General features: G+C 31.8%; 5 protein-coding genes across 8 annotated transcripts; 3 read left to right on the top strand and 2 right to left on the bottom strand.

Annotated features, from left to right (window-relative positions):
* The first annotated feature begins 86 nt into the window (after window positions 1-86).
* Window positions 87-6,815, top strand: LOC141526387 (glycogen debranching enzyme-like). Of its 3 annotated transcripts, XM_074241379.1 has the most exons (5): window positions 87-325; window positions 1,423-1,548; window positions 1,968-2,094; window positions 2,209-2,395; window positions 2,471-6,815. In XM_074241379.1, the coding sequence occupies exons 2-5, from the start codon at window positions 1,435-1,437 to the stop codon at window positions 6,813-6,815; spliced, it is 4,773 nt and encodes a 1,590-aa protein (XP_074097480.1). In that variant the 5' UTR covers window positions 87-325; window positions 1,423-1,434. The 3 variants fall into 3 exon arrangements, with proteins under 3 accessions (XP_074097480.1, XP_074097482.1, XP_074097481.1); XM_074241381.1 differs by lacking the exon at window positions 1,423-1,548; XM_074241380.1 differs by lacking the exons at window positions 87-325; window positions 1,423-1,548 and adding an exon at window positions 1,750-1,894.
* On the top strand, window positions 6,731-9,397 carry LOC141526390 (uncharacterized). The gene has a single exon (XM_074241386.1). It carries the CDS (start codon window positions 6,876-6,878, stop codon window positions 8,118-8,120), a length of 1,245 nt encoding a protein of 414 aa, XP_074097487.1. The 5' UTR covers window positions 6,731-6,875; the 3' UTR covers window positions 8,121-9,397.
* Window positions 8,559-12,450, bottom strand: LOC141526388 (LMBR1 domain-containing protein 2 homolog). 2 transcript variants are annotated; one of them, XM_074241383.1, is made up of 10 exons: window positions 12,143-12,450; window positions 11,676-12,019; window positions 11,351-11,561; window positions 11,109-11,285; window positions 10,858-11,035; window positions 10,610-10,791; window positions 10,105-10,546; window positions 9,718-9,828; window positions 9,352-9,625; window positions 8,559-8,698 (listed from the first exon to the last, which is right to left on the bottom strand). In XM_074241383.1, the coding sequence occupies exons 1-10, from the start codon at window positions 12,314-12,316 to the stop codon at window positions 8,641-8,643; spliced, it is 2,151 nt and encodes a 716-aa protein (XP_074097484.1). In that variant the 5' UTR covers window positions 12,317-12,450; the 3' UTR covers window positions 8,559-8,640. The 2 variants fall into 2 exon arrangements, with proteins under 2 accessions (XP_074097484.1, XP_074097485.1); XM_074241384.1 differs by lacking the exon at window positions 8,559-8,698 and having other exon boundaries at window positions 9,277-9,625.
* A 1,865-nt stretch (window positions 12,451-14,315) lies between these two features.
* On the bottom strand, window positions 14,316-16,389 carry Vps36 (vacuolar protein sorting 36). Its single transcript, XM_074241028.1, has 5 exons — window positions 16,189-16,389; window positions 15,321-15,866; window positions 15,090-15,254; window positions 14,752-14,967; window positions 14,316-14,670 (listed from the first exon to the last, which is right to left on the bottom strand). Exons 1-5 carry the CDS (start codon window positions 16,282-16,284, stop codon window positions 14,497-14,499), a joined length of 1,197 nt encoding a protein of 398 aa, XP_074097129.1. The 5' UTR covers window positions 16,285-16,389; the 3' UTR covers window positions 14,316-14,496.
* Window positions 16,390-16,496: 107 nt separating this feature from the next.
* On the top strand, window positions 16,497-18,190 carry Scox (Synthesis of cytochrome c oxidase). Its single transcript, XM_074241029.1, has 4 exons — window positions 16,497-16,786; window positions 16,884-17,286; window positions 17,519-17,721; window positions 17,838-18,190. The coding sequence occupies exons 1-4, from the start codon at window positions 16,733-16,735 to the stop codon at window positions 18,024-18,026; spliced, it is 849 nt and encodes a 282-aa protein (XP_074097130.1). The 5' UTR covers window positions 16,497-16,732; the 3' UTR covers window positions 18,027-18,190.
* Window positions 18,191-18,454: the final 264 nt, after the last annotated feature.

Raw genomic sequence — 18,454 nt, 5'->3', positions numbered from 1 at the left:
CATGACATATATGTGATATATAATATGTGTTTATAAATTAATAAATAAATTAGGATTGGTTGATTTTAAATATACGTAAAATTTACCGCGTTAATTGTTTAACCAACAGTGTAATGAGTAATTTGTTGCCCCCACTAAATCAATGTTGCTGTGTGTGTATATATAGAGATTATTTATTTGTATGACCTTTGTAATGATTCCCAAAAAATTTAGAGGTCATCTGATAGAAACTCTCTAAATATAACATATCACAATAACAAGAACAAGCTGAGAAAAAAAATAAGAACTGTCTATCAGTGTCAGCGAGTGTCCACTCGAGACGCATGTGAGTATATTGTGGAGGTGATTACTGATTAATAATTATATATTGTAATTGTTATTAATCATATTTGTAAGCCAGTTGGATCTTGACATTTTAGTCTGCGTTTATCAACATATGATTATTTGTGTCTTGTATTTATTTTTATTAAGTTTTAAGTAATTAGTTTTCAGTTTTTTAAGCTTGGCTTAGTACCAATAACATATGTTTTGTATTTATTTAATTTTTATTTCTTTAAAGACTAACTCTGTATTTTTATTTTTAATTTTTCTGTATTTTAATTTTTGTTATTTATTGCTGTTTAAAAATTAAGAATTTTTTTTTTTAATTTTCATCAAAATTTGTAAGCTGATTTTTTATATTATTTTTTATGTCATAAATTTTTAAATAGTTAATTTTGTAAATCAAAAATTAATAAGTAGTCTTCATTAAAAAATATTTAAAATAATAATTTCTACAAATTCTATCAAAATAAAATTTTTTTCTATTTTTTAAAAATATTTCTTCTTTATAATTTATAATGATAAAATTATCCGACATTTTTAATTTTTTGATTAATTTTAAATCATTAAATTAGAACTAAAAAATATTTTTAAAAAATTGCACTTATATTTTTTCAAGTTTTGTACAAATAAATAATTTTTAATTTTTATTTACAATTTTTACTGCCAAAAATAAAAAAATTATTTTTTTTGTACTTAAAAATTATTTTTAAAAATAACTTAAGTGAAGAAATAAAAATTTCGAAACTTTCACATTTTTATTTACAATAAAAAAATTTTTAAACTCAACTCAATAAAAATTTCTAAAAAAATAGATAATAAAACAAAGTTTATTAATAAAATGCCCTCATAACAATAACCTTTTAATTGTTTGTCAATCCAAGATAGACTTTAATCAAGTATGATTACTATTATTAACACTAACAGAAACAAACATTAATCATAATAATAAAGTAAAAAAGAATATAACAATAAAGCTTTTATATTAAAAAGTAATAACTAACAAAAATAATAAATTGATAAAATAACAATAATAATTAACAAACAATATATTTACAATTAGTGTAGAAGCTACTTAACAATTGCTTTGACTTACAACAGCTTTTAAGTTCAATGGGCAAAGTGATTGGCTTTGTTTGGGATTTCCTTGAGATGTTATTGGACAAGATTGTTTATTTAGTTCGCAAAATATTCCAATGGAGTTACCTGAAATTTATCTGGTCCCATGTAAGTCTATACTGCCCTGTAATTATGATATTTATTATGACAAGTTAACTTTATACGTATGGTATTGTCTGTGCAATTTAACATTCGAGTAATAGAAGAAAGACAGAGACAAGAAAGGTAGCATCACAAGAGTACAATGAAAATTTTTAATATTTTTATTTATTATTATGCAGTAAAACTAGCTGGTTTTCAAAAAAGCTCTCCAACTGGAACAAAAACATCACTTTTTTTTTTATATATATCTTATTACATATATGCATGACACATGTTAATCCTATTGTTGTCCTAACTTATATTAACTCACTTCACTCTTTATCTACGTTAGTTTATTTTATTTCTTCTTTTTGTAAGCATCGTCTTCTTCTTGATAAACTTAACAATTGTGAATTATTTACTTATCAGTTTGTTTATTTTTGCAGAAATCAATTGATAATATGGCGCCTGAAAATAATATTAATGGAACACATGAACATGGGGAACATGTTAGAGTTTTGACACTTAATAAAGGAGAACATCAAGATGGTATATTGTACAGAGTTAAAAAAGGTAAAATTAAAATCATCTATATTATTAAGAGAATTTTTCACGATTTTATTTTATTTCGTTTTCACTAATAGTCAATTTATTATGTTTAACTTTAAATTATTTTTTCACTTAAAGGCTGGTATGTAGAATTCCATCTTGGACCATCGTTGTTCGGCAGGACCGTTGACATATTCACCAATCATCCAATAAGTGACAAAAAATTCAACAGACATACTTACTATCAGCTAAGTTGGAGCAATGATGTTGCTGTTGTTCAAGCTACTGTTCCTGGATCATTTCATTACTACATAATTGACGCCAAGTAAGCTCCTATCAATTAACTTAATCAATTAACCTTGACTAAAAAATTAATAATTAATAAAAAAAATAATTACAGAGAAAAAAACGAATTAAAACCACTGGCTTCAGGATACGTCCTGGTAGAACCAGAGTTACAAGTAGGAAACAACGAAAACTTACCTCTGGACTGTATCCAATGTCAAACAGTCTTATCAAAGTGTCTTGGAGTGTTTTCAAGCTGGCGCGAAAAGCTCGCCGTCTCAAAGAACTCTGGATACAACATGATCCACTTCACGCCGATCCAAGAGCTAGGAGGGTCCAAATCTGCGTACAGTTTAAGCAACCAGTTGAAACTAAATCCTTCTTTCCACGAGAAAGACAAGCCGACGACATTCGAAGACATCGAAAAATTAACCTCGGAACTAAGAACCCAATTCAACGTCTTGTCTATTTGCGACATAGTGCTCAATCACACAGCCAACGAAAGTTCATTTTTAGTAGCTCACCCAGAGTGCACTTACAACTGTTCAAACTGTCCTCATTTGCGTCCGGCTTACCTTCTGGACGTTGCGCTCTTTGAATTGACCGTCCAGGTCGCTGCAGGAGACTGGGAGCTCAAAGGCATTCCCAGCGTCGTGGAGACCGAGGACCATCTCAATGCGATTCGTCATGCGTTGCATACCGACTTCCTACCGTTGGTAAAAATTCACGAGCTATTTACGTTAGATGTAAATCAAATAGTATACGAATTTCTGAACCTAGCAAGAACTCAGATACCCCAGGACGGAGTTTCATCAGAGAAGGCCATAAAAATAATCCAAGATCCTCAGTATCGACGCCTAAAAGCTTCCATCGACATGCAATCAGCTTTGCGTATCTACAACATTTACCCCCAAGATTGCTTCGATGAAGAAACACGTCTTAAACGCTGCGCCGAAGAATTCCGTAAAGACATCCAGTCTCTCCACGACGCAATTGTCATCGAGGTCCAGAACCACCTGAACGCAGCTATCGAGAACACCATTGCTTCCATTCGTTACTTCCGAGTGCAAGAAGACGGTCCAAGGTTGAAAGAGGTCAGCGCTAGGAACCCGTTGACTGCGCGCTACTTCACCGACTACGGAACACCAGAATCATTGCTGGAACGAGAAACTACCATGTATTCAGATAAAGGTTGTTACCTGATGGCTCACAATGGCTGGGTGATGAACAGCGACCCGCTGAAGAATTTCGCCGACAGCGATTCTAATGTTTATTTACGCCGAGAGCTGATCGCCTGGGGAGACAGTGTTAAATTGCGCTACGGAGACAAGCCTGAAGACAGTCCTTTCCTCTGGAATCACATGACTGAGTACGTAGAGCAGACTGCTAGGATCTTCGACGGAGTCAGGCTGGACAATTGTCACTCTACGCCAATTCCTGTAGCAGAGCACATGCTTGACGTGGCGAGATGCATTCGTCCAGATTTGTACGTAGTCGCAGAACTGTTCACCAATTCAGATCAAAAGGACAATATTTTTGTGAATCGATTGGGAATAACTTCTTTGATTCGTGAAGCAATGTCTGCGTGGGATTGCCATGAAGAAGGAAGACTGGTTTATCGGTACGGTGGGGAACCCGTAGGAGCGTTCTTCCAAGCGAAACACCGCCCTCTGGTACCAGGCATTGCTCATGCGCTGTTTATGGACCAGACTCATGATAATCCGAGTCCTGTAGAGAAGAGAAGTGTTTTTGATTTGCTCCCGTCTGCGGCGTTGGTCAGCATGGCTTGCTGTGCTAGTGGAAGCAATCGGGGCTATGACGAACTTATACCCCATCATATTCACGTTGTTGATGAAAACAGGGAGTATACTCCCTGGGGAGAAGGAGGTAAATTTGTTAATAATAAAATTGGGATGATTGCTGCTAAGAAAGCGTTTAATGATCTTCATTATGAGCTGGGAAATGAAGGATTTTCTCAGGTGTTTGTTGACCAAATGGATCCTGACATTGTGGCAGTTACACGACACTCGCCGAAGACTCATGAAACTGTTGTGTTAGTCGCGTTTTCAGCTTTTCATCATCCGGATTCTAACGCTACTGATTTGAGAAGACACGTCAGACCGTTGAGAGTTGAAGGAATTGTCAAAGAAATAATATTTGAAGCAAGACTAGTTTACCAAAATGAAGGTAAAAATACACCGTTTAAGTATCCTGATGGACATGTCAAGAATAGTGAGTACATAAACGGGTTGGAGAATTACGTAGTTGATATCAGAGAGCATATTCAAATTTCAGAATCAAAGATAGTCGAGAAAACAGAGTCGGGTGATTTAAAAATAACCCAGCTTAATTTTGTCAACTTCCAGCCAGGATCAGTGATAGCTGTTCGGGTGTCGCTGCAGGATAACATCAAGCCGGCTTTGATGAAGCTGAATGAAATCGTTCATTCGATTGCTTCAATCAAGGAATTGAAGTCGATTGTAGGGCGAATGAACTTGGCGGACATGAACAAGGTCTTGTACTGTTGTGATCAAGAAGAGCGCGAAGAAACCGCGGATCACTTTGGAGTTTACAATATTCCTTCTTATGGGCCGCTGGTTTACGCGGGTTTGCAGGGTGTAGTATCGCTTTTAGCAGAAGTACGGCCTACTAATGACCTGGGTCATCCGTTGTGTGTAAATTTAAGAGAAGGTAACTGGCTGATTGATTACATTTGGCAAAGATTGAAGAATTACGAAGGAACTGAGGAACTCAGCAAGTGGTTTGAGCAAGCTGCCGAGCCGTTCAAGTCTATTCCTAGGTACTTGGTGCCAAGTTACTTTGATGTCTTGATTGTAAATGTCTACATGATACTTCTAGACCGATGTTATGAGGTAATGTCGCCGTTTGTTCAAGAAGGCACTACTTTTGTAAAATTGCTGTCGCTGATTTCAGTGCAAGTAAGTGGAGTAGTAAAATCCGCCCAGCTACCAGAACTGTCACCAAATTTGGCACCACCAAAGCCAAAAGTGACTGGTGAAAAGACGGAACAGATGTGTACGACAATATCTGCTGGACTGCCTCATTTCGCGGTTGGATACATGAGAAATTGGGGAAGAGACACTTTCATTGCATTGAGAGGAATTTTATTGCTAACTGGAAGACACGAAGAGGCGAGATTTATCATTTTGGGTTTTGCTGGAACTCTGAGACACGGCTTGATCCCTAATTTACTGGATCTAGGAGTAAATGCGAGATTCAACTGCCGTGACGCCGTTTGGTGGTGGCTGTACACTATCAAGTGTTATGTTGAAGAAGTTCCTGATGGACTCAAGATTCTGTCGGACAAAGTAGCGAGGCTGTTTCCGACTGACGACTCCCCGGCGTTGCCTGCAGGCAAAATCGATCAACCGCTGTGTGATGTCATTCAAGAAGCCCTGACCGTCCATTTTCAAGGCCTGTGTTTCCGCGAAAGAAACGCGGGCAAACAAATCGACGAACACATGACAGACCGCGGATTTAACAACCAAATTGGGGTTCATCCAGAAACGGGATTTGTTTTTGGAGGAAACAACGCAAACTGTGGCACCTGGATGGACAAAATGGGTTCTTCTGAAAAAGCTGGGAACAAAGGTAAACCAGCGACACCTCGTGACGGTTCGGCTGTAGAAATAGTTGGGTTAAGCAAAGCCGCGCTTTCATTTTTAGCAGAACTGTACAAAAAAAATTTATTCCCGTACGGTAGCGTCCAGCGACGGAACCGCGATGGTACGTCAACGACCTGGAGCTATCAGCAGTGGGCTGATCGCATCGCTGATAATTTTGAAAAGTACTTTTACGTCAACGAAACTCCCATTGAAGGTGAAATGAACCCAGAGCTGATACACAGGCGTGGAATTTACAAAGACAGTCACGGAGCGACTCAGCCTTGGGCTAATTATCAATTACGGCCTAATTTCCCGATCGCGATGGTCGCTGCCCCGGAATTATTCAACCCAAAACACGCATGGGCTGCGCTGAAGTCCGCGGAAACAATTCTTCTGGGTCCCCTTGGAATGAGGACTCTAGATCCTGCAGATTGGGCCTACGACGGCAATTATGACAACTCCAATGACTCTACTGACACCAAGCTGGCCCAAGGTTGGAACTATCATCAAGGACCCGAGTGGCTTTGGCCTGTTGGCTATTTCTTGCGTGCAAGACTCCACTTTGCGGCTCTTGTTGGAGGTGACGAAGAGTTGGAACGCACCATCCACTCGACTGAAGCCATCATATCGAGACATTTTACTGAAGCTTCCACGAATCACTGGCGAGGACTTCCCGAGTTGACTAACAAAGATGGAGCCTACTGCCGCGATAGTTGTCGCAGCCAAGCTTGGAGCGCATCCGCGATTATTGAGGTCTTGGAAGAAGTAAACAAACTCAAATCACGTCTCAGTCAGTCTGAATCCAAGCTGAAGACTCAAAATAAATTAAACTGATACAATTTTGCGTGTGTTCACCATCGACACTTACATTTAGAGTATTTAAAACTAGGAAATATGCACCATAGTGATGGCTTACGCTTAGATAATAATGATGCTCAATCATTCGTTGACGTCCACTTCACACCCGAAGGGAAGACACACGCAAATTTTCATAATTCTAACGATAATTTTAATAATAATGATAGTGGTAATTTTAATAACAATCATAAAGACACTGTTGAATATGTGGAAGAGTTTAAGCCAGAGTTTTATGGAACTATTGATGAAGAAATGCCGGGGAGAGATAAATTTGTGTCTTCGCCTTCTTTATCTCATAAATCAATCCAAAATGAGAGAAATTTTGCAACTGAGGATGGAAAATCTTCAAAGAGAGGCTCGAAAAATAGCATTGAGAATTATTATGAAAAATACAGCGTCCAGACGGCTAAAATACTTATAAATACTTTGTTTTTGCATAGTCAGAAAATTTGTCAGTACTGCGCTGTCGCCAATAAGTCTGTTGTCTATAGTGACAGAATGGTCTACGAAAATCGGTTCCTCGAGGCAAGATTTGTTGATTGTTTCTGTCAATTTTATACAAAGCAACTCATTTTTAATAGGAAAAATTTATTTGGCGCCGATACTCGGGATTACATGCCAGTTTTTAATATCAACAAGACCAACCATTCAGGATTGAGTTACTCGCAAGTGGAAGAGCCAGATATCTTTGATTTAAATACACTTAGGCCTAGTATTTTGCTGGTTGGTACTCTTACTGATATTGAGAGAGATAGCAAAGAAATGGGTAAAATTGATAATTGTTTGTTGAGCAATAAGAATTATAGCAACACTGATTTTTATCATCGTCGGATGATTGACAGCTGCTCGAGAATATCACGGAATAGCATCTTCAGGCCCAAAGTCTTTAAGAATGTTAATTTGGAGGCAAGACCGAGAAGCGAAGAGACTAAGAACGTGGACTGCGATGATGAAATTCAATATTGGATGGACTTTAATGAAGACACAAGGCTTTTAAATACGAAGAATAGCAATGAGATGTTTAATTTATCGGCTGCACAATTGCACAATCATAATCATAATTATAATTATAATTACAGTCATAATCATAGAGCTAGTTTGCTAATGCTTGAACCGATTTTAATGATGCCGGACTTGGCGGAAAATATCAATAAAAGACGCTCTAGTAAAAAACGTATCACACGCTCAGAACACGTTAAAATTGTGAGGATTGTTATCGCTTATACACTATCGTTTTTTTTGTTAGCTATTGTTACATTTTATATTGTTTATTTTGTCTGAAAAAATTTCCTACTTATTATTATTATTTTTTTTTTTTTATTAATAATATTCAAGATTTTATTTTTATTTTTAAATTAATACTAATATTTTTATCAATGTTGGATTTTTAAATTTTAACTTATAATTATAAAATAGAGAAAGTTTTTAACTATTACAAGTTAAATTTAAAAAGTAACATAGTCTATTAAAAAAAAAAAAAAAAAAAAAAAAAAAAAAAAAACCGCCATTCGGCTACACCCGAAATGGAAGGTAGGTTTCATAGAATTAATTATTATCTTGTCTCAATAAATTTCGTTTGACATTAAGTTAAATTTATTTTAACATATATAAGTAGGTTGTAAAAAAAATTTTTTAAATTCCGACTTTTGAACCAATGCAAAAGATTGATTTTTATGAAATCTACCTAAAAATAGATTTTATCAGGTTAACAAATAAAATATTTTTTTAAAAATGAAATAATAGATAAAGTATTTTAATACTGGACTTCCAAATGCCAAAAGTTACTTGTTTAGAATTCGTGCTAAAACTGCCATTTCATTAATAAAATAATTATAACAGTACATCGCACTACGCACAATCTAAAACAATCAAAATACATTTTTTGAATTTTATTTTAGCTTTGATACAACTCTTTAATCAATTTTACGCACAATTTTTAAATAGTTTTTATCTAATACCAATAAAGTATGTTATTTATATAACTAATAGAAAAAAAAAAGATTTTTAATCAAATAAATATATATATATATATATATATATATATATATATATATATATATGTAAATTAATGCAATTTTTCATTTATTTACCATTAATAGTTAATTCCTATCTATCACTGTGAAAATATTTATTATTCATATGTCAATAAGAAAAGTGTCAGTATAGTAATAATGACTAAATAATAAATAATAAGTAAGAAAAAAAAGTCAAGCAATTAAGCAACGAGGTAATTAAAACTGCTTTTTGTTTTTGAAACCGGTCATAAACTCGGAGGATTATAAAAAATATTTCAAAGTTAAAAAACAGTTTTATAAATTACCTTGTACATAAATATAAATATTTTTTATATGTATATATTACTATGTAGTAGTTAAATAATTTGAATAAGGCTCATTACGATCCAGTGAATCGTTTTTTAAAATTACATATGTATATATTAATTAGCTAACTATGTTTAAAAAAAAAAAAAAAAAAAAAAAAAATGCTGGGTGCTTGTAACTAGCAAACTCACACATCATCAAATATTCTTCGTGGCGGTGCTCTACTGTAATTACTACTACTATTATTGATCGAGGACGACGAATATATTCTCGAATTATCCTCGTCATTATTAATATCGTAAAAATCACTGGACTGATATCCATTGCGTTCATATGCGTTATTAGCTCCATATCTGTTCGAGGATGAGTTAAATGTCGTACCGACATAGTAATCAGAGGTATCAAAATCACGCAGTAGACCTGCTCTGACTGATTCAGTAGATTCGTCGCGTTTGACAGACCGTACTGGGGGTAAATTTTTCATTTATTTATCTCACATACGGTTTTTACGTTTTAATAATCATCTTTTTTTTATATTACTTGTAAATTGAACTCACCGGTATCAACACTTTGTCTAGAATTACGATTACGTGCTGGGTTATTTGTTCGTTCTTGAAATTCACGACGACGCATTATTGACTCTTCAATACGTTGTCTTCTGCGTCGCTCTAAATAAATAAAAAAAATTATTAATTTATTATTTTAAAAATTTCTTGAATTAAAAATAGTGATACTGAAATTAACAGACATTTATCCATTTTTTTGATTTTTATAACTACTAAATTAGTATGAAAAAATTTTAATTAAAAATTTCCATGTTACAAGTGCAAATTTTTTAAAAATATTTTTTATTGTAGTAGACTTGTAATAAAAAGACAAAAAATTGTCGGATTTCTGTTGATTTCAGTATTATTAAAAATAGAATTAATTAAATTAATAAATACCTCGCTGTATCAATTCTCTTCCTTCATCAACGAGATCAGTGGTAACTTCATCGTCACCAAGAAATTGTTGGAACCCTAATACAGATAACAATCTACTGCCAAGACTAAAGTAAGTCGCTAAACAAAATGCTAAAATTGCCATCGGAAAGTATACGTTAAACCCATCGGATATAATTGATATAACATCCATATGTCCCATCACTTGTGTGTAATGAGTTTCCAGTATGTGCGTTTTAATAATGTGCGAGTCCATGTGAATCAACCCAAGGAAATTGAGACACATTGGTGGTGTCAAACGACAGAACATCATACCGCTGAATATCAAACTGTACTCATTTGTTTGGTGATGCGGCGCCAGATAGTAGAGATTCAACAGCCGAATTTTAAGTACTGTCGAGTACGCACAGTAACAGAGATATGCAATTATCATTGTCGATAGGATCTATTCAACAAAAATAATAATTAAAATTATTAGTTTTCTTGGCTTGATTTTATGATTAATTACCTCAATCGTTGGGTAATCGTATTTTACAGAAGCCAACTTTAAAAATTGAGCAAATAGTGATAGTACTGGATCCTTATTAAAGAAAGTTACTTCAGACCAAACGACTGCTACTGATAAACACCCGGCAACTATAGCCAGTCCTTTTTGTACATGACTTTTGATTATGCAGTTCCAATACCATTCTGTAAGCCATTGAAGAATTTATTTAATTTATAAATAAATATTGTTATTAATATAGTTATTAATACCTAGTGTTGGGTTATAAATTAAACGAATAAAAAACGGACGAATAGTTGGAAAAGATGACTTGAATCTTCTATCATGATTCGTTTGATTTTTTGAAATATCTTCTAGATGGAAAATTTGTTTAACTAAAATTCCCCATTGGGTTTCCGTTCTTTGGAGCGTTTGCAGAGCTTTGATTGTCTAAAAAAATTTTTTTACAAATAAAAAATTAAATAAATATAATTTATAATTAAAAAATAAATTTATCAAGTACTTGTCTATGTAATCTAATTAATGATTTCTCAGAGGGAGCATTTGTGTGAGCATCTTCAGGAAGTTGTCTTCTATTCATACGTTCTTTCAATTCAATTGGTACTTTTTGAAATATTGTCTCTAAATTACGATGAAATGGATGCGTGCTACCAATGGCTGTTGATGCGGCTTGCAGCGACTGTATGAAAAAAATTAACTCGTTAATTGAAATGTTAAATAAAAATAAATAAAGATATAAATTACCTCTAAAATATCATCAACAGTTTCTTCAGCTTCGCATTTTTCTAAATTTAACTTCGAAGCTTTGAAATAACTGTACTGTAATGTGAAACCTGGTTTACTAGCATTCCACAGTCCTCGTGGTACTTCGACTAGCGCGTAACCCAATAGCATTATTAACAAAAAAAGTCCCCATGTGTTTGAAGCCGATGATGCGATGGCTTTTAATTTTTGACTGAAATTGATAAAATAAAAAATACCGATTTTATCATATGACTATCCTGGCCATAAAATTTCGCTTATTCTTTTACAAATATAAATTAAAAAATGATAAATAATTAACAATTACCCATCAAGATCTAAACCAGGTTTCAATGCGATGTATATCAAGAGTACACCACAAATAAACAGATAACTTCCGTAATAAATAGCATTATCTATCAAAGCGGACTTTAATTTTCCTTTAACTGTAAAGTCACCAGCTTTGATGTACGACTGCATCAAGGGTAATATTAACCACGTCAAACACTGAGATGTCCAGTAGACAATTCGCCATAAATTTGGAAATACGCTGTCTGGGACACTAGACCATGGCTTCTCGCATGTTATCGTTACATTACTAGTGTTATTGTTGTCTGTAGTTACTGATAAATTGTAACGACTATTTTTTTCTACACACTGTCTATATACAGTCTAAAAATTAATAATATTAATTGATAACTTATTTTAATATCTAGTAAAAAATATTTATAAGTTTTGATTTCAAGTAAAATTGTAATACAAGCTAAAATTGTTGATAATAAAGTAAATACTTACAGATGACACATCTAATGGTAATACAAATATAATTAACAATGAAAAGTACCAAGCAATAAGTACAGATACGGTGACGACAATATGATTTCTAAATATATTTCCATATCGGTATAAAAGTGTCGTTGCAAGGCAAAATGCCAGCACTATCTCCGTTACTAAAGGACCAACACTCATGATTAATTATTATAATTAATAATTGACAATTCTATTAAATATTTTAGTTTATTTTTCTTCTTTTTCTAATTCTTGATCAAGCTCACGACTTTTTTTCATTTTCTCATCTGCATCTCGTTGCATTTTTTCAAGTTTCTCAAGTGTCACCGATTTCAATGGCAATAATTTAGGCTTGCAAAGTATATAATCCAAAATGTGTTCTGGAGTACAGAAATTAAACTCCGGAATATACATTTCTATTTTTTCATCTTCGTTTGTATTGTCAGACATTTTTCACCTGCAAAAAAAAAAAATAAAAAAATTACCATACAATTATTAAATAATTTTTAAATTTTTAAATCAATGCAAATATATTTAAATGACAAATTATATGACATTAAATTTAGCTGTTACTTCACAATTTTTTAAATTTTCTTTAATAAATAAATTATAGTAAAAAAAATTATTTAAAAAAAATGGACTTGTAGGAATTTTAATAAATTAAAAATGCAATTTTTTAACAATAATTTTTTACAACAAATTTTTTTCTTCAGCTAAATTAACTATCATTAAATTATTGTGACAATGCATGTACCCATTTCAATTGTAGAAAAACTCTTTTACAATCAATGTGTCACTGTTTTTTTTTCTTATTTATTTATTTTTGGTTTTTTAATATCAAGCCTCAATAATTGAATACGCGGAGAAATATATGTTAAATAAATAATTATATAATTACAATGGAAATTAAAATAAAATAGAGAACAGATGTTGATATCTAAGAAGGAAGTTGAATAATAGTAACAAGTGCTTTGAATAATTACACGTGTCAAACGAGTGCTTAATAATTTTTTTCTGTTTATATTATTTATTACAATAGTATGTAGGTTGACGTTTACTCGTACTATTTTTGGAAAATAGAAATAAAATCTTGATAAATTACTGTGTTACGTAGTTTCTTATATTTTTATGTCAGGTTTACAGTAATTATAAATTATAAATAAATAATTTTTTATGTTAAAGTGTTATAAAAAAAACTAATAAATGAATTTTCTTTACGCATTCACTTATGTCAAGCATATTGACATATTGCAACTACATGACACTTTATACTTTGTACGTGATGACGTCACACGCCATTGTTTCCAGTTCTAATTTTTTATCAAAGATGGCGTCAAAGTTTATTTCTTCTTTTTGAATAAAAATTATTTTGTTTTGATTTTATAATTAATGAACATAATTAACATGATCTAAAAACTATGATTTTATTTCTTTATTTAATTTTTTATTTATTTATGTAATAAAAGAAGTAGCTAGAGTATTTTTAAATGTAGTTTAAATAGCGCGCCTCAAAGCTGGACGGTAACCGCCAAATATCTACAGTGTCTTCCTGTTCAGTTGCGAACAAAATGTCGATGCGCTTACATCTCTCTGTGCAAGTTCTATGTTTTTCAATTTAAATCTTTTATTATTTGTAGTAAGAGTCACTAATTAATATATTTAATAAGTCTATCGTCAAAAGTAAACAATAAAATCGGGTTTTTAGTGTTTTTTGTGGTGAGTGTTTTGCAGTTTTCCTGGAATTGAAACGTCGTTGGTAAGTCACTAAATGCTTGTTATTGCTACTTTTTTTTATTATATAAAAATTGTAAATTAAATATTTGAAATGACAAGTAGGTGTAATTAATAATTTTTTAAAGACAATAATAATAATAATAATTAAATATAGATTGTGCTGAAAATAGCGTGAATGTAAAAAAATTGACATTTGACATTTTCTAAACCCATAAATATTTATGAAAATTAATTTAGCAGACATTTAATAATTTTTAGAACTTTTGTTAACAAATAAATTATAGCAAAAAAAATGAAATTTGTAGAAATTTTAATAAATTAAAAATGCAATTTTTTAAAAATAATTTTTTTGTTAAAGAAAATTAAAAAATTGTCGTGACAGTTAACTTTAATGTCATAAATATTTACAAGTTCAAAAAATCATTAATAACTCATAAATTAAAAATACTTTTAATATATTTTATTAAGAAATACATAATTTTATTACATTTATCAAATTCATCAACAATTTTTATCCATGATTAATTAATATATAAATTTGCTTATAAATTCACAACAATAAAGCACCGTACAGAATTCAACTCAAAATTAAAAACTTTGCGGTAATGGTAAAACCTGAAATAAAATTATGTTTCTTGCCGAAGAAAGAGATTTGGATAAAATCTCAATGATTCAATGGAATCATCACGGCAAGCGCGCCCGTATTTTTCGGTAACCAACAGCCTTTCTCGCGCTAATAAAACTGAAATTCCGCTGAACTGGGCCAGTTCCTCAGCGGTTATTGATCCTCTGTCGTCAAGCTTAACAAAAACATAATATCAATTATTATTTAAAAACCTATAATGATATAAAATTTATAAATTCTGAGTATAAAGCAATACCAGTTCAGCAATGTCTTCAATAACAGCATTGTCGTCATGAGACCTAGCCTGCAGTACCATAACACCGCTGTCGAATATCCTTAGAACTAATGGTTGGTTCAAAGGACCCAGTTGTCTACTAGCGTTTAATAAATCTTCCGGTGACAGTAGTTCTAACCCACGGGCTCTGTTTACGCGACAATAGGCGTCAGTCAATGTCATCATTCCTCCTACCTCCTAAAACGGTTAATCAGTAGCAGAATTAATTTATAATTTATGACTTCTATAAATTCTTCTAATTTTTTATTAAATAAATTTATCGTGAGTTAAAAATTTATTTTAAAATAAAAAATAAAAACCTTAATTGCCTCTTCTAAAATCTGAGAAAGCTGAATGGCCAATTGTTTAAAATATTCATTGCTACTTTTGTAAGCATCGCGAGTGACTGGATCATCAATACCCATGCTCATCAAGTACGATTTAAATCTCACAGTCTCATCTTCAGTAATGTCACCTTGACGTTCCTGTAAGTATAAATTAAATAAAATTAAAAAATAAAAATCAAAATAAATTTAATCAACAATAATTACCCGAATTTTATTAGAAATTGTTTTAGATATCGACACCATGTCTTTGGCCCTCTCCATCAGCTTCTTGAGGTCCTGAAAGGCCATGATAATACTTTGATCGGTTGCTTTCTGTTTCTCCTGCAAGCTCCTTTCGATTCCAATAATTCCGGTTCGAGTTTTAATCATCGGCAATTGGCTTTTCTGAGGATTCGTTGCTTCAGGTTCAATTACAAGCGAGCTTGTTATAACTTCCCACTGTTTCTTCATAATAACATCAGCCACCTGGGAAATGTAATTTGGATCTAGACCTTCTTTGAATGATAACTTTATATGCATATTTGTACTGTTATCCACCGGCCCGGGAGACTTGCTGATTGGCGGCTCGGCTAGGTGTAGAATTATTTTTTTACTACGGCCAAATGAAAATGTACTTGGTGCTTCTTCTTCGAAGAAGATAACGTACCGGAGCGATAGCGATAGGCAAACTTTTCCGTTCGGTATGTCACCAGGTCGGCCCCATATCAGCCGATGGCTTGTCAATACTAATTCACCGCCTGCGAAATTTGTCTAAAAAAATATTTAAAAAATTAATTTTTTTTATTGACAGATAAAAAATTTTTTTAAAATATTTATAGCAATTAAATTATTATAAAAAAATTAAATTAAAAAGTTTCACATGTAAAAATTAATAAAAATTACAAGTGAAAATTTTTAGAAGCATTTTTTTATTGTAATTGATTTATTAAAAAAATTTTTTTAATTAACAGCTGACTGCTAACTTCAAAAGTTAAATTAAAATAAAATTTTATTAAAAAAAATTATTTAAAATATTTTGATAATTATGAAAAAATAATAATAAAAAAAAAAATAAATAAATAAATAAAAATACCTTGGTGTCACCATCATAAATTCTTATTGACATATCCCTTCTTACAAAAATTTCATTTGGCATCAGCCTAGCTTCCGCGTACTCGAATCTGTTCATTATTTATTTAAAAAAAATTCTTAACTTATAATAATTATAATTACTATCTATTTATTCATTTATTTATTTATTGTTTACTTTACTATCATCACTATGACTATGATTAAAAAATAAGAGGTTAATGTTTGACATGTAAAAACTCATAAACTGAGAAATCTAAATTACCAACCTGACAAGGATGATCATCAGCTGTTCAATACATAAAATAATAAGAGCTGATATTTTCCATGTGCCGTGAGATCACTGCGGTTAAACAAATTACCGGGTTTTAAAACAAATTATTTGTTTATTTATCTGACACAATTTGTCTTCATGGTATTGAAATAACCTTTTTACTAAAAAACTTACCGGTTAAATTTACATTGCAAATTTGACAAGTGTATTGCATCAGAATTGAAATCTATGACCGTCAAAAACATCTAGGTTAATTAATAAATAAAATAAAAAAATGTTACGTTCTTTAAGAAGTTTACAATCGTGTTCTAAGTTCATTCCGTTGCAAGTAAGTGATAAAATTTATTTATTTATTTATTTAGCAATTGGAGTTTTATCAATTAATTAAATTTTAATCTAATTACTTAATTGCAATAATTTTTTAGCGACCACCAGTTGGGTACTCAACGCAGCGATTGCAACCACCGACAAGACCTTCATCAAAAGTTCTGGAGAGGCTCCAGAAGATTGGGAAATTTTTAGGCTCGTCGAAATACTCTCCGATCTCATGGCGCAGTTTAGCGATCGGTGCAACGGTGGGTGCCGCTTTTTTATTGTACTTGGAGTATTTGAAGCAACAGAAGGATCTGCTTCTTGACAAAGAACGCAGGAGGACACTCGGAAAAGCAGCAATCGGAGGGAAATTTGAACTGGTTAACTCTAAGGGTGAACTCGTTAAATCTGATGACTTCTTGGGTCAGTGGGTGCTCCTTTATTTTGGATTTACTCACTGCCCTGATATCTGTCCAGATGAGCTTGAAAAAATGGTCTCTATTATTAATGAACTAGGTAAAGTATCTATACAAAAAATTTTAAAGAAGACAAAAATTATTTTGGAGCAAGAAGAAATTTTCTTGCCTCAAGAAACTTTGAATTCTTTTAATAAATTTTTAATCTTCCTTAATATTTTTTTAAACCAAGAAAATTTACCCTCCAGTCAAGAATTTTGTTTTTTAGTGCACTTATTTATCAACCATGAAATTTTTGAGTAATATTAATTTAATTTACAATTTTACTTTAGATCAAAAAAATATAAAAATTCAACCAATATTTATCTCCGTGGATCCTGACAGAGATACACCAGAAGTTGTTGGAAAATATTGCAAAGAGTTTTCAGATAAAATAATTGGATTAACTGGCAACAAGGAGCAAGTCGCTAAAGCTTGTAAAGCTTATCGTGTTTACTTCAGCAGTGGACCCAAGGATAATGATAACGATTACATTGTATGGATTTTCTAACTTAAAAAAAAACACCTTCAGTTTTTACTTTTTAAATTTGTTATCTAATTAAATTGAACTATGTATTTTTTACTAAAATATTTTTTTTACTAAAATTACAGGTTGATCATACGATAATAATGTACTTAGTAGATCCAGATGGTATTTTCGTAGATTACTATGGACAAACCAACACCGCAGAACAAGTTATGGGCAGCATACTTCTCCACAAAGCTAAGCTAAACAAATTGAAAAACGAAGGATCGTGGCTCCCGTTTTTAGGTGTTGAAAAAACTGAAAATGCCGCGTAATTATTTTTTATATATATTTTTACTTTATTTCTTTCAATATTAGATACTAAATTTATAATTGTTACTCACGGTAAGCTCACTTGTACTGTAGATAAGTCACATTTAATTTTTAAAATTATTTGTACAAATAATTCATTAATAATATTAAAAAAATTTATTTAAGAGTTGTTTTTCATTGTTTTATTTACATTACATTTCAATCGGTCACTGTTAATTTGCGTAGAGAGCGCTGATACTTTTTTTATTTTATTTATTTATAATTTTATATCAAATGTAACAATATTCTGCTAGGTCGATGTTTTTTATTGATATTTATATATTTTATTTATGAAAAAACTTAATTTTTTTTTTTCAAACATTAATATCAATACTTCTTATCAATTAGGCCTTAAGTAAATATTAATCAGTTTTAATTATTCGCCAGCGAA

The sequence above is a fragment of the Cotesia typhae genome, unplaced genomic scaffold, assembly GCF_013202065.1.
Source record: "Cotesia typhae breed Kobodo isofemale line unplaced genomic scaffold, CoteBio_Ctyphae contig_33, whole genome shotgun sequence".
In the NCBI taxonomy this organism is placed as follows: Eukaryota; Metazoa; Arthropoda; class Insecta; order Hymenoptera; family Braconidae; genus Cotesia; species Cotesia typhae.
This window is presented reverse-complemented; position numbering and strand designations above follow the sequence as displayed.

Excerpts from the sequence above, each read along its gene's own strand:
- LOC141526387 (XM_074241379.1), top strand. The coding sequence starts at position 1,435 with ATGGGCAAAGTGATTGGCTTTGTTTGGGATTTCCTTGAGATGTTATTG. Across the intron at positions 1,549-1,967 it reads TGAAATTTATCTGGTCCCAT|AAATCAATTGATAATATGGC; the intron begins GTAAGTCTATAC and ends TTATTTTTGCAG. Across the intron at positions 2,396-2,470 it reads TACTACATAATTGACGCCAA|AGAAAAAAACGAATTAAAAC; the intron begins GTAAGCTCCTAT and ends AAATAATTACAG.
- LOC141526390 (XM_074241386.1), top strand. The coding sequence starts at position 6,876 with ATGCACCATAGTGATGGCTTACGCTTAGATAATAATGATGCTCAATCA.
- LOC141526388 (XM_074241383.1), bottom strand. The coding sequence starts at position 12,316 with ATGAGTGTTGGTCCTTTAGTAACGGAGATAGTGCTGGCATTTTGCCTT. Across the intron at positions 10,792-10,857 it reads AATTTATAACCCAACACTAG|AATGGTATTGGAACTGCATA; the intron begins GTATTAATAACT and ends AATGGCTTACAG. Across the intron at positions 8,699-9,351 it reads CGAAGAATATTTGATGATGT|ATTGTGCGTAGTGCGATGTA; the intron begins GTGAGTTTGCTA and ends TGATTGTTTTAG.
- Vps36 (XM_074241028.1), bottom strand. The coding sequence starts at position 16,284 with ATGAACAGATTCGAGTACGCGGAAGCTAGGCTGATGCCAAATGAAATT. Across the intron at positions 15,255-15,320 it reads CAATTTCTAATAAAATTCGG|GAACGTCAAGGTGACATTAC; the intron begins GTAATTATTGTT and ends TTATACTTACAG. Across the intron at positions 14,671-14,751 it reads TTGAAGACATTGCTGAACTG|CTTGACGACAGAGGATCAAT; the intron begins GTATTGCTTTAT and ends GTTTTTGTTAAG.
- Scox (XM_074241029.1), top strand. The coding sequence starts at position 16,733 with ATGTTACGTTCTTTAAGAAGTTTACAATCGTGTTCTAAGTTCATTCCG. Across the intron at positions 17,287-17,518 it reads CTCTATTATTAATGAACTAG|ATCAAAAAAATATAAAAATT; the intron begins GTAAAGTATCTA and ends ATTTTACTTTAG. Across the intron at positions 17,722-17,837 it reads ATAATGATAACGATTACATT|GTTGATCATACGATAATAAT; the intron begins GTATGGATTTTC and ends CTAAAATTACAG.